Below are 14,767 nucleotides of genomic sequence, written 5' to 3'. Positions count from 1 at the left end.
CCTGTTGCTGCTGGGACAGGAGGCCTCAAGCTGTGGAGGGGGCAAGCAAGGGGGCCTGTGCCCACTGGAGATCACATCAGGGCCCAGGCGGTGTCCCAACTTTCCCAACTTTCACGCTTCCTCTGCACTCAGTCACGGTAGTGGTGAGCCGGCGATGAGAGTGACCTCCCCTCCAGGTGCCAACATGTGGCCTCCCCATGTGAAGTGGGAAKCTCRGCTCCAGCCACAGTCAGAGAAGAGTTTAGGGCAGGATTCAGTTGCCTAAGCTCCAGGACCGGCATCCATTTGTGATGCCTTTGGAAATTCCTGGTGGTGCCCTGGCATACCCAAATGCCTGTACACACAGGCTTTTGGGCAGCTGAATCCCACCTCAACTCAGGTGTGTCCCAGGAGTCTGCAGAGAGACTCAAAGGCAGACTGCGCAGGAGATGAGGCAGGCTCACGAAAATGCTTGTATACAGATACAGAAATGGAGGTAGCTGTGTGTGCAGTCTGCATGTGAGTGCCAGTCCCAATGGCTGTGAAAGCGGCAGGGATGGTCCTTCTCTCAGCCTTCACCGGTGCTCGGCTCTCGAGGGGATGCCAAAGTGCTTTTGCTGCAATTGCTCTCCTCTCAGCAAGTGGCTGAGATGTGTGTGGTAGACCAAGAGATTGCAGCTCACTGGTGCACGAGGGTGTGCTGCTCCAGGAGGAAGTGTCCCAAGGGACAAGGCCCGAGAGGGAAGAGGGCTCCGAGGAAGCTGCTTGATAGTCCAGGATCCCCTCTGCCAAGCTCCAGAACAGTCCATGCCTTTGAGCCAGGAGTTGAGCAAAGGGGATGGACGAACAAGGAGGTGCAAAAGCCAAACAGAAGAAGGAAGTGTGCAGAAGGTGGAAGCAGGGAGAGGTCACCTGGGAGGAATGCAGGGACATTGTTGGAGCAAGCAGSACTAGGGCTGGGAAGGCCAAAGCCTCCCTGGACTTGAATTCTTTCAGCGTTGCTCAGCAACAGGACGAGAGGCAATGGGCACAAACTGAAACACAGGCAATTCCATCTGAAGCTATGAAAAACACTTGGCTCCAGGGAACAGTTGAGGTCATCAGATGCCTGCGGAGGACATGCTGCGCTGTGGGAATGGTCCTGCCTCTCTGCCCGATAGGGGTGCTTGTGGCAAAGGTTGCTGCTGCAGCTGGCCACCCAGACCCAACCCAGCATGCCACAGTCTTGTGCGGTTTTTGGGGGCTGGAGGTGCCAGCTCCACAGCGCTTATGTTCATTTGCTGTCCCAAGGCGAAGCACCTCCTGACACTCTGCCCAGGAGCTGCCATGCGCAGAGGGTGTCCCCTTCCCCCACAGCTGTAGCCTTTGGAGAGTTTAAATGCTGCAAAATTGTGGTTTGAATTTCCTTACTTGTCATGCAGACTTTTTCACAGAGTGTAAATGGATTTTTCAGTTTATGGCCCAAGCTATTTTTGTACACTGAAAAAATTTCTCCATTATAGTCAGAAGCTTAAAATGAGCAAGTCTAAGATATTACAATAACTCATCTCATGGAATACAATTAACCGTCCGATCTGATAGTTGTTCTTAATAATGATTTTGTGAAATTCTGTGGCCTATAAGGACCAGATGCACTCAGAATTTGGAAAATGAACTTCTTTTTGGTAAATAATGAAATAACATGCTCTGCAAATATATGTGAACCAGAGATAGTACACACTTGAAATGTATCCAAAAAATTGAAGCGGATAAAATTAAAGAACTTAGCTTGTTTTTGTTTCAGTTTGTGTACATGCAACAGGCATCTCTTCCTACACCCAATGAAGTAAGTCGTTCTATAAGTTTTACTGAGGAGATTAGATGCAGATAACACTTTTTAACCACTCGTCACTGGACAACTGAATAGACCATCCAAAGATCAAAGACTGTTTTTTAAGGTGGTTTCCAGTATCTTCCTATGCTCAGTGGTCTGTCTTAATATAATATCTTGCTTCAATTTATATTCTTACCTCTTCTCATTACCCCAAAGCAACCATAAGCTATCTTTGTGACTAAAGCTTCCCGTCCACTGAATTTTATGCAGCTTTTTTGTTACATATTTTTCCTTAACAGAGCTGTCCTAACTTCTAAGAAAACTTTATGTTCTGTTTTATTCCTACAGAGCACAGGTTTAATATAAAGTCATCTTGTGGTCCTTGTCTTTCCCTGCAGAAAGTATTTGGCACAGTTCTGTGACCTGTTAGGCAAGCCGGACTATGTGATTACTATCACCTAAACTCTAGCAGCTATACTGTTCTGATGTGTCCAATCCTCAATAACAATAGTCACAGTACCTTAAGCATGGCTCTGTATTTTTCTTCCATCAAAGCATGCCTTTTGCTTCACACCACCGTAGTCTTTAGATTTGATTAGAATTACTGTAGATAACTGCTGGATTTTTATGCTTCTTCAAGTGTTTTAACATAGCCAGAGCACTGAGAACAGTTCTCAGGTCACTCCTGTTTCAGCACACAAACAACTGACTACATTTTCAACAGCACAGTTCCTACAGTTCTGAGAGCTACTGTATTTTATGCAGCTTTCAAAATTTTCCATGTTGCTTGGTGACGGGCGAGTGAAGAGTTAACAGGACTGAAGTTTGTCAATTGATATGCAGAAGAACTGATAGCACAAGAGCTGATGTGCGCAAAGCTGTTGAACAGAGGAGTTAACAGGACTAAAGTCGTCTACCAACCGATATGCGCAAGGATTGATATGCGGAAGGCTGCGGAATGGCAGCACTAACAAGACTGAAGAGGTCTGCCACCTGGAATCTGCACGGACCCCCGGGGAGGGAAGAAGCAATACGGAGGTGTTGGGGTCTTGCCTCGCTAGCAGGGTCCCCCCAAGCAGACAAACAAACAGTCCTGTGATTGCGAAACTTGCAAAAAGTCAGCAAAAGCAGTGTTTGCCCAGAGCCCCAGCCGTATAAAAAGAGACTTGGGAGCTAGGAGAGTTTGAGCAGGGACGGGAACGTGACCTGACCATCCTCTCCGGCTGGACCGTGAGTATCCCCCCCCTCCCCTTTTCCTGGGACGCTGGGTTAAGGTAACTCCTCATGAGGTTGAGAGCCCTCTCACTAGGAGAGTGAACAAGAAAGCTTTCAAGCAGGGATAAACAGTCCTTCCCATTAATAACGCAGTAATCGACGGTTTCGGGTTATCCTTTCTAAATTAGTAACTGATGGTTTTGTGTTATCCTTCCTAAATTAGTAATCGCATTATTTTAATGGATGTTACTAATTCAAGAACTTGTGTGAGGAAATAAACTTTATTATTATTATTATTATATTACTGTCTCAGTCATTGCTATCGAACCTTCATAGCGTGACAGTGCGACACTTGGAAAAAACATACAGCTATATCTAACAGATTAGTAGAGAGGGAAACGGCTATTGCAGTGCTACCCCTATTCTCTAGGTTTTGTATGGAGGATTTAGCTCTATTAGGAAGTGGTGAAACAAGTTTTCTCATAGAATATCCTGCCTCCCAGGATGGCAGTCCTTCCTTTGAATTCTTACAGATATGGATAGTTGAAATGTAGAAATGCAGTGGAATTTTATGCAGTTTCATACGTACTGCTAAAATATGGTGACGTTATCCTCACTAAAGAGGACTTTCAGGCTGAAGTAACTAGGGTAGACAGGCCTTGTACAGCCAGTTTCCTTCCTTTTTTCCATCCTGTGTCGAGGCAGACAGCATTCAGGCAACTGAACTGGCTGAAGCAGCTGTGGGCTTTGGCTTCCTGTGGTGGTGAGCTGGTGCGAATGGAAGGAGGAGCGAGGGGCTAGAAGGGAGGAAAAGGAGGGAGCTCGGCTGAAACCCAGAAACGCAAGAGGGAGTTGAGTGCCCTGCGTTTTCTCCCAGCCCTGGTGCTTGCGGGTCCGTTCCCTCAGCCTACTTAATTGCGTAACCGGTACCGAACGGTCCCGTTCCGTTTTTTTTCTGCGTTTTTCTACCGGGGAACGGGGTTCAGCCGCCCCGCCGGGCCCTGCGCCTGCCAAGCGGGGAGCGGAGCCCTCCATCCCGCTGCCGGGTGCGGGGCTGCAGCCGCTGGCCCGCCCGGCGCCGCCGACGGCCGCAGCGCAGACCGAGCCCGCGGGCGAYAGCGCCCCCAGCCGTTAGCCGAGATCCCCGGCCGTAACCGTCCCAACGCGCGGACACCGCCCCGCTACCACGTCACGCCCACTGCCCAGCGGAACGGTCTGCGCATGTGCGCTTTAAGGCACCTGTCTGTTACCATAGCAACGGAAGGACCTCCCCGCGTCTTCCGGCTTCGCATGGCGCCGTCTCTTCCGGTGCGGGGAGTAATATGGTGCGTTGCCCCTATTTGGGCGGCGGGCGGGAGGCCGGGCGCGGGAGTGGGGGCGGAGGCTGGGCCGGGCGCCCCGAGCCTGGCACCGGCACGGCCGGAGCGCGGGGCGCGCGGAGCCCCCGGAGCGACCCCCCGTCCCGCGGTGACGCGTGGGCGGGGGGAGAGGCGCCCCTTTCCTCCCCCCCCCCCCCCGCCGGCGGCGCGTGGCGCGTGCCTGGCGCCCGCGAACCGTTACCCCGCGAGCCCGCGGAGCCGTTACCGGCGGCTCCTCGGCGTGGGGAAGGGCGGGGGCGCTTGGCGCAGGTTTCCCCTGTCACCCGTGGCTCCCCAGGGCCCCGGGGCAGGCGTACGCTGAGCGGCAGATGAGTGGCCCTGAAGGCAGGCGCCGAGCGGGCAGCGGGGACGTGGGTGGTCGGTGTCCCGCGGGGGGCTTCGGTGTGTGGCAGGAGGTTCTTGGCGCTGGCTTCTTATTAGGGGAGTCGTCTTTCATGTGCCTTCTGGGATGGGGAAGAAGGAACCACTGTTGCGGTCGCAGCACTAGGCTGCATGTTTCCTTTAGCAGGTGTTGAGCCAGGCCAGTTGGCTGGTGCTGCTACTGCTTTTGGCACAAGAGCATAGATGATCTCTTTAGGCAGTTCAGCATCTTCTCTTATGTTTGAAGGCTGGTGATTTTCTTGTCAGGTATGTTCTGCACTTTCACCAGAAAATAGTAAGTGCAGAAGCTTTCAAGAGGGAACATATTTTGTTCCACCAACTAATCTGACAACGGCAAAACCATAAGGGTTCAAACTTAACTGTTTTTGAAGATAATTATTTTATTAATAGATAGCTGTAAGGGCTGTCTTATTTTCCCTCTCTGAGACTTGTCTCATTTATTGCTGAGTCGGTTGCTGCTTTTTCAATGTGATGAGAAAAGCAACGGTGGTTCTGCTGAAGGTATATCTTGAACAAATACTATGCTCCAGCCTTGTGATTAATGGTGATTAGTCAGAGTCTCAGAAATTTTTCATTCAACACCAAATCACTTAGGGAGCTGAAATTCACATCAGGACAAGCAGCTCTTACTGCCCCTGCTCTGATATGTCAGTCACGACATAGGACTAGTACTCAATTCTGGTACATATGGCTGTCTTCCTAAGGAAAAAAATTCATTCTCCTGGGAATGGGCACCATGTACGCTTGTTCAGCTGGATGTCTCAACTTTCCTCTTTTGTGCTGAGTGCGGATAAATTGACATTGGTGCCAGTAGCAGTCACTGTCACCTGTTGACACTGATGGAGCAGATGCTCATGCTTATTGTATTTACAGCTATTCTAGCACTACATGGGGCCCTTCAGTGGGTCCCAAATGAAAAAAGGGAGAGCTGCCCTCCTGCTTAACACCAAGGTGTTAAGCATTGTGTTGTGTAGCCAGAATATTAAAATTTAGGGGAGCTTTAATGTCAAAGTCCAACATCTAGTGAATTAGTACTTCTGTGTCTGTGTGGAGGGTTCTCATCTGTGGTACAGAATTCCACTGTGTAGATTTTCATAGCTTTTACACGTGGCATCCTTTATATAAACGAGGATGTGTGTGACAATGCAGTTAGGCAATGGACATAATGCTAACAATATGGGAAAGTGCTGAGTGCTAAGGTGATACAGCAAGCTTTGTAAGCAGGCAGTCCACTTGCTGTTAGAAAGCCTTTCCTAAGGGTCCTGCCATCCTGTCTGTCTTACTGAGAAGAAAGACATTATGCAATGCTTTGCCAGCGAAGACAACAATAAGTACAAATCTATTGCCTGAGAGGAAGCTAAACTTGAGATTTATAGTACTGCTTTCTTAATTCATGGCACTGAGGCAAACTGCATTTCTACAGATTTTAAGAGTGGTATGGAATACAGCTATGCTGACCCATGTTACCTGTAAATTGGGTGAATCTGTTTTGGTATCCAGCTTATCAGTATGTCTTTTCATCTTCCGATTGCAGTTACAGATGTGATAGCTTGGAATCAAACCTTATTTCATCCAGCCCTGAAATCAATGCATATGACAGACCATGAATTTCTGTTGCAAATCAGAAGGGCTTTTCAGGTGGAAAGCTCATTTCTTATTGGTTAGGGGAGAATGGAGGGCAGCCAATGAGCAGTTTAGGCACTCTAGGGAATGGGAGCAAGTGGTAGGGTTCATTCATTTTTCTGGTAGTCTGCTTCCTGTCACTCTCTTTCCTACATACATCCTCTCCCCTGGTTCTCCAGGAGAGTGCTCATCTACATGTCACTGAAAATTGTGGGGGGGGCACCTATGGTGACGACATCTAATGTGCACATTTAGGTTAAGCCATGACCAAGACTGTTTGCAYGCCTCATCATGTGACTGGCCTTGTGTCCATCACATCACCGATGCACTGTTTTTATTTTTCTGGTGAGTTCTCATCAGCTGTCTGATGCAGAAGCTGTCAGGATACATGGTCCTTCGATTTGGCCATAATATATGCCTGCCCTGGTTGAGATGTTGAGTTGCTCAAAAGTAGGTTAAGTGTGCATAATTCTTTTTTTCAAACCTTTACAAACCCTTTTTTATCAATTTTCTAACTACAGTTTAGTTTAATTTTGTTTAATAAGCAAACTGGCTTTAGGTGGGAAGTGTGTTTTGATAAGGAAAAAATATTTGTATTTTCAGAACATCTACAGTAGTTTTATTTAAATAAAAGTAGAAAAGCTCTTTAAATGGAGTTTGGTGTGCTTCTCAGTAAGCTTGAAATCCAATTTATATCTAAATGCAGTTTGATGCCAAACCTAAGTAAAAAAGGCTGTTCATGTCATTGCTTGTTTTCCAATATAATAAACATATTAACATGGTTATCAAAAAGCATTGCTGAATTTAATGGGTACAGGCTAATTGTATCAGAGAATCTGAGTATTTCTTTGTGAAAATTGATTAAAAATGTAAATGAAGGTTTCCTTTTTGCTGATATAAACTATAGTTTAAGGAAAATATTTAATTATGCTTGAATTTAATTTTTTTAAGGGGACAATACACCTGTTCCGCAAATCACAGAGATCATTGGTTGGAAAGTTAACACATGAATTTAGGTTGGTTGCAGCAGATAGAAGGGTAAGTAGTGTGGGATTTTTTTGTTTGTTTGTTTGTTTTTAAGGAATAATGATAAAAAGATGTGTTAGCTGTGATAAGTTAAAATACATTACTAATTTGGGCATTTTTTGAGAAATACCTKTTTTTTAATTTTCTAGCTGTGCTTTAAAAAAAATACAATTTTTTTGCGGGTAGCTTGAAAGGGGGCTCATGCATCCTATATTAATATAGATATTGTGGTAGTACTAAATCTGCTAAAAATATGTTTGTAGGCCAGAATGGATAGAATCTGTATTACTATTAGTGCTCTGAATTGTAATGGCGCTGTTTTACTGTATTTTCAACTTTAGCTGCCTTGTTTTTTGATTGGATTTGTGGAAAAATAAATATTTCTTAACCAATATGTGGTTCTTTACTATTTGATTCTCGGTGCCTAACAGTCAATTTCAAATCAAATATGATACAATCAACAAACACGGTGGAACAGGTATAACATATTTGGCAGGTAAAGCTTTATATAAGTCTCACTTGTTTCATTTGGAGACAGGTTTGGACTTTACTCTTCTGTGTTTCTGAGACTAATGAATCTGGGACTAATACTGGATGTTACAATAGCTTGTAGATTGTATTTATCGAATAAGAAATGTGGGTGTTTTTGAAAAGCTGTCATTCTGTTTTGAATGAGTATGATGAGAAGTCGTGTATTTTATTTGCTATAACAGATTACTTGTCATTGGTGAATAGATGAATACAATTCAACAAGACTTTTTGTAGTATTGGAATGAGGGCTAAATTGCATGTTCAACTGAAACATGTGGGATTTCTGTCTTGTCGAGTTGTTTTGGATTAGACCCTGATTGCCCTGTTAAGTTTTTGCATATTTTTTTTAGTTCAGTGCTTAAGAAAATATCCATTAATTTTTCAGTAGTCATTTAAGTCCTGTTAGTGTTTTTGGAGATCTAACCTCCAGTTCCATATGTAGCACTGGAACTTACTTTTGTTAGAGCAGGGCATTGGAAATAAAGTGCCCTTCTGCTTGAAAAATTACCTTAAAATTAACTTAACAGGGGTTCCATGTGTGCTTTTTGTGGCATTGTATTCCTGGTAGTGTGTTTTACAGGTGACAGGTGTCTTTAATTATTGATGGTCTTTAGTTCATCCTGTGGTTTCTGTGAAGCTGAGTTCCTRTGCATTGTCCTAGTCAATTAATGTTTTCCAGAATTGTACTTACAGTTGTCCTACTGTACTGAATGCAAAGTGAAGATGTGCAGATGTTTTTGGGACCTAAGATGCAGTGTGAAAAACAACCCACTTCAGTCTCTTGGCTGTGCTGTTTCTTTAGGACAAAGAAAATGCACAGTTATATATTTTTGTCTTCAAGAGTACCTGGTGTGTGCTATAATAAAATGGAAATATTATATATGGGTGATTTTTCAGAGCAAAAAGGTATTTTAAGCACAGCACAAAATCAATTTTGGGGCAATCTGTACAGTTAAAAAATGGGATATGGGCTTGTTTTGAAATGAGTTGTACATTTTGGGGGAAGGAGAAGCCAGTTCTACTTGCATGTTGAAATACTGCAGTATCTTTTTTTAAAATCAGACAGGTATATTGTTGTCTTATAACTTTTTTGCAAGAGGTAAAATGCATATTTATTTTCATTAACAGTCCTGGAAGATCCTGCTGTTTGGTGCTATAAATTTAATATGTATTGGCTTCCTGCTAATGTGGTGCAGCTCTACAAACAGCATAGGTAGGTGGCTTTCTTGCACTGAAACTATGGCTGACTACCATGTGTTTCTCAGCTCATGAAGTTCCAGCAAAGTTCTTCACATAATGAAGTTAGGTGGCTGTGCTGTCAGGTTTCAAACGTGCCTTCCTTTGAGGTACCCCACAGTCAGTTTAAGAGAATTTCTCTTGGGAAGGGTGTAGGAGTGCAAGCGTGGGTGAAAGTCCTTCAAAGCTTGCAATGTTTACCAGATCTTCTGGCTGATTTTCTCCCTGCTGTACCCACTTTATCTTTAAGACTGCACAAAGGAAGATGCAGGCAAGTCCTTCAGTCTGTTGCTGTTGTGAAATGGTAACAGTGGCATATAGAGAGCCTCATTTGCAGTTGAAGGGAGGCATTTGTAGTGTGGCAAAAGACTTCTGAAGTTCCAGCTATGCCCCTTTTTAATATTTTGTATATGTCCTACCTTTGTATAGGAGTCCCAAGATGTTTTGCATCATCTCTACTTAAGGTAGAACGCCCTATATTTTTAGTTTGTGGTACRGGTTTTCTTGCAGTTTCAACACGGGAGGGAGAAGCAGAACAAGTAAAAATTCCACTCAGCCTATTTTTCACTACAATAATGCACATAGGAGAGATCTTTTGCTTTAGTGGCATGTTACAAGATCTCCTGACTTTTCTGTGTTTAAATTCTATCAAGAACTATTTATTCTTGGTAGCTTAGCACTTTATGTAGCTGGGCACTATTACATGGTTTAATAGCATTAGGATTGTCATAATCAGCCCGTTTATGAAATGAAATATTGGTGTATTTAGGACATTTATATTGGTGTATTTAGAACATTCCTACTATATACACATATAAAAGACAAGGATCTGTTTCATCAGCACAGAGAACTTATGTAGGTAGAAGAGCTGCACAAGAGGGATTTAATATGATTTTTTTAAATGCAGAAGCTGCTTGTATTCTGTTACATTAAGTTTTAATATTTGCTTTTTTACAGCTTTAACCGCTTACACATATTTGACAATCTTTGATCTTTTCAGGTGAGATTTTTTTCCATATAACCTTACAGTTAACTTATGCCTATCTTTGTGTATTTCATATTTAAAATATACATACATGTATAAACGCATGCTATTTAGAGTCATCAGTGATGAAACATTAACTGGTTTAGATACAGTTTAAATGAGTACAAATTGTATATGAGTATATTGTATATTGTGTACGAGTATAAAATAAAGATATGATGAGAAACACTATAGCCGTACTGAGAATAATTAGTAACAAATTGATTCAGTCATAGGTTTCTATATGCAGTTGCCTAACAACATAAATCAGAATCTAGCATCGAAAGGTTTTCTGATGGTTCACTCAAAACAGCATTAAGGAATGCTGCAGTCATTGGTTCCTGAGTCTCCTTAGTTTTAGCTTGAGGAAGCAAAGAGCATGTAATCCTACTTCTATTTTGAAACATTTCAAGAGCTGGATGCCACACACTCTTCCAGTGGGGTCACTAGAACGGAATCTGTGTATAAGCATTGTCAGCTATTGTCTGTTCTGACCAGTTTCTGAAGAATGAAACTAATTTTCCTATCCAGTATTGAAAGATACTTTTAGTATTTTTTCTCATTTCCTAAGAAAATACTAAATATTATTTTTAAGTATGAAAATTGCTAGAGGATTTTGATAAGATTGGTAATACAGACATGGAATATATTCATGTCTCCTGTAAAATGTAGGTCAGTAGCAGTGGTTGGGAAACAAACTGGTATGTATTGGACCAAACAGAGTTTGCAGATAGCTGATCCATACTTGTTGTAAATATTATAAGTTAGCCAGCTAGCGAGGAAGGTAATGGAGTTTAATCACTAAGAAATATATGTGTTTTATGCAGTTTATCTGACTGATAGTAAAACATTTATAAATTACAGCAGTACACGTGAAGAAAGGAAAGTGAATGGTTGCTATAGTGACAAAATATGCCTAACTTGATTTGAGACTGAATTAGAATTGTGATACACTTTTAATAAATTTATCTGTTATTTCTTTTAGAATTTCTGCACTTGTTAAGTTTTGTCATCTTAACTCAAAATATCTTTTTCATCTTGGGAAGAGTTTTAACATTTTACCTCATATTGTGTAGAATATTGTTTTTTTAATTTTAGGACAGGATGAAATACCCTGAATATTGATGTACTCGGTTAATACAGGATGGACTAGAAGATTATTCTAACTCACAGCAGCCTCTTTAAAGACTTCTAACTTGCTCTAAGGGTGAACAATGCTCAGTGATTCTGCTGCAAATATGGCTTTCTTGTTCTTTTATTTTTGTCATTTTCCTGGTCATCTATAACAGTCTTACTGAGAATGTGAATTTATTGTTTTGAATGCGAGCAATATTATTTCCTCTGCTTTTGCTTGTACTTAAGCAGCTGTTGGTCAAGTTGTGAGGATGTGATTGTTAGGCTGCTGTGGGGATGAGTTCTTGATCCAGTCTGATTTAACACTTTAATTAAGAAAGGGCTGCATAAAGACAGAGGTGGCACTGATTTGGGGTGGGTACCAATAAAAGAAGGGGATCAGTAGAGGATAAATAGTCACAGGAAATAAGATTCATCCTTGAAAAATTCAGGCTAATACCTCAGGGATAAAATAATTTGAATCTCAGACATTTGGTATGAGGGAGAAGCTTGGAAAGAAAACAGCAAGAGAGACCTGTGGCTGTCAGTTGATGGCCAGTTAGATTATAACTTTGTGTGGGTGAATACAGCCAAAAAAGCAAATCCATTTTGGCCATGTATGTAGACATATCACACTGTGGAAAAGAAAGATAATACTTAGCATTGTCTGTGACTTAATCAAGAATGATAAATTTAATTCATGGTATATCCCTAAAAGAAGGGTTTAATAGAAGGCTTTCTTTGCTTTTTCACTGAGGTACAAAGAAAGTGGCACAAAGGGGACAGTCCTGTTGTCTTGCTTACCATGCTCCTTCTCATTTAATGGCCTTTCTTAGGTTATAGTATTTCTAGGCTTGTTACACAGTTCATAAAGCGCATGCAAGAAGAGCGTTTGCTGGGTGTGTATTTTGTTAATTTCATAGGCTTTTGCTCTGTGCTCTTCATTAACATGTGTGATATCAGACAGTATTAAAAGGTTTTTCTCAAAGCACCTTTCCCCCTTTAGTCAGGTTTTGGGGTATCTTGTCTCGCATTCTCCAGTTGCTTTTCAAAGGAATTTATGAAGTACATACAGATGAAACACTAGCTGCTGTTTCGTATCAGAACTTCAACAGAAAAATGCATTGCATTCAGGGATATGATAACCTTAATTTAGTCTGAGTGATGCTCCATATTGAAGAAGATTGATGGTAGTCCTCATAAGTACAGCACACTGTAAGTACGGCATAAAAGTGTCTCCTAATGTAAGGAATTAGGTTGACTACCATTCCACTAAAACTCACTTGCTGCCCATTTTATGGGGATAGCAGAGACATCATCATGTAGTCTCAACTTTGTTGCTAAACATTCTTTTCTGGATTTGTCAGAACCTTCCCTATGATAATGATGGAAGGGTTGAGTTCATGGTAAGATGTTATATTCAGACATTCAGTTCTGATGGCTGAAATGTATGTTTGTAGATTATCTAGTTTGTGAAGGCTGCAGTTTTTCATCATAACACAGTTCTCCCCTTTTATTTCAGTTTGGTAACATGTCTAATAAGCTACTGGGTGATGATGAAGAAACCCAGTCCAGTCTATTCATTTGGGTAAGCACATTCAGTATTGTTTGGTAATACAAGGTTTGATATATTGTTGAATGTCATTACCTGTATCACATAATTGCCATGACTAACAATCTGTATGTAAAAGAGTGCCTAAAAATTAAGGAGGCCCAAGTTTGATGCTGTATAGAAAAGGGGAGGAGAAGAAAGGGGAGGAAGAGAAGAAAGAATTAAGAAATGCTTGATTTAAAGCTGGAAAAAAGAATTAAGAAATGCTTAATTTGAAGCTGGAAATTGTAGTCTTTCTTCTTTCAGAACCGACTTGTTCATGATAAGTGGAGTGTCGGCTTCAAGGAAGGTGGAAATTACGACTTTTCCCTAAAACTTCTGATTTCTTCCCATTTATCTTCACTTGAAAGAATTAGAAATACTAGGTCTATCCTGCTTATTCCTGAATAGACCAAAATGCATTTGATGCATTGTTTGATGTTCAGTGTTTCTAAACGTAATTCTTAAATTTCAGGTTTGAGAGATTTGAAGTTCTAGCCGTTTTTGCTTCTACAGTTCTGGCACAGCTTGGTGCTCTTTTTATACTAAAAGAAAGGTAGGGATATGTATTGTTTTCTTTGAGTTTTGTTATGTAAGAAGATACTCCCGGTTGAGGAAAAGTGTATGCATTCTACAAATACTATTTTGAGTGAGATATTTTTTGGAAATAACTTATTTTCTTTTTAATATTGCTAAAATCTTTTGCTATTTTATATTGATTACACTACAATTAGATTTGAGATAAAAAGAATAGGAAATTGGTAAATATAATTAAACAACTATCAAGGAAAGACTCAGTGTTCTAAAAAAATCACATTTTCCAGACACTGTGCTGGGAATTTGATTTAATGTGTTTCACTATGCATGTTGACTTTTTAGGTTAATCAATAAAGAAAATACTTGTTGCAGTTCTTTGGTTTTTTCTTCATGAAGTAAAGCAGTTTCGTAGCATTGTATTAAAGATCTTTAAAAAATAAAAGGCTTTTGTTAACATCTGGAATTTAGAACTGGGGCAGCCTCCCTTCAGTTTTCTCTTCAGGGGCTCTATTTTCTCTATAAAGGGCTATGTTAACAACTGAAGAATGTTATACTAGAGACTGACCTGTTGTAAATCACTGACAATACACTGGATTGATTTTTAATAATGAGGCATTATAAAAATTAGAGGCAACTTCCAAGTTTTCTATCATTAGTTTCCTGAAACTTATCCTAGATTTTTCTTTGTTACAGCTGAAGCTTAATTTTTATTTTACTGTGGAAAAAAATGTGCATCTCTACTGTAATATCCAACATCTGCTTTAGTTGGCCTTGCTTAGTAAGAGGCTGTAACGCAGAGATTTCAAACTTAGTTTGTTGCAGTTAACGATGCTGGTGGTGGCAGTAGCAGTATTTTCTGGCATGTTCATTTACAAACATCTATTGATTGTCTAGGCAGCATTCATGATACCTAATACCTATGTGGCACAGTCTGGAAACAGTTGGAAAATCTAGATTACACCCTGCTACATTTCAGTGTTAAATTTTTTCATCATTTATAAAAACTGATATGCTTATTTAAACAATTTATTTTAGCACTTGCAAGTTTTTTGCAGCACTGTATCTCACAGTTTTTCTTTATGAATGCCAGCTAATTTTTTTTTCTTTTTTTTCTGTAGTGCAGAGCGGTTTCTGGAACAACCTGAAATACACACGTAAGAAATTATTTTGACATGCAAAATTATAGGTTTTCAATGTCTCTGTGTTTCTAATTCTTWATCTAGTGTGTATTATTTATGGCAAGTTCATTCAATGCCAAGTTGGTTTCGGTACCTTGATATTTGTTTCAAACTGTGTGCAAGCTATATGGCAAACAACAT

General features: G+C 41.2%; 1 protein-coding gene across 7 annotated transcripts in view; it reads left to right on the top strand.

Moving 5' to 3' along the window:
* Nucleotides 1–4,258: 4,258 nt before the first annotated feature.
* The window catches only part of SLC30A6 (solute carrier family 30 member 6), a 21,192-nt gene continuing 10,683 nt past the window's right edge, over nucleotides 4,259–14,767 (top strand). Inside the window, exons 1-8 of one of the 7 annotated variants that reach the window (XM_026081741.1) lie at nucleotides 4,263–4,332; nucleotides 6,646–6,840; nucleotides 7,342–7,428; nucleotides 9,076–9,160; nucleotides 10,141–10,183; nucleotides 12,843–12,908; nucleotides 13,387–13,467; nucleotides 14,567–14,602. In XM_026081741.1, coding sequence (XP_025937526.1) covers nucleotides 6,805–6,840; nucleotides 7,342–7,428; nucleotides 9,076–9,160; nucleotides 10,141–10,183; nucleotides 12,843–12,908; nucleotides 13,387–13,467; nucleotides 14,567–14,602 — 434 coding nt within the window. In that variant the 5' untranslated portion in view covers nucleotides 4,263–4,332; nucleotides 6,646–6,804. Of the gene's footprint in view, nucleotides 4,333–4,602; nucleotides 6,841–7,341; nucleotides 7,429–9,075; nucleotides 9,161–10,140; nucleotides 10,184–11,305; nucleotides 11,415–12,842; nucleotides 12,909–13,386; nucleotides 13,468–14,566; nucleotides 14,603–14,767 lie in introns of those variants that run through there. The other 6 variants (XM_026081753.1, XM_026081763.1, XM_026081730.1 and 3 more) reach the window with 6 other exon arrangements.

Source organism: Apteryx rowi, unplaced genomic scaffold (assembly GCF_003343035.1).
Source record: "Apteryx rowi isolate R43461 unplaced genomic scaffold, aptRow1 scaffold_117, whole genome shotgun sequence".
NCBI classification, from domain to species: domain Eukaryota; kingdom Metazoa; phylum Chordata; class Aves; order Apterygiformes; family Apterygidae; genus Apteryx; species Apteryx rowi.
Note: the sequence above shows the minus strand (reverse complement) of the source record. Positions and strands in the feature narration are given on the sequence as shown.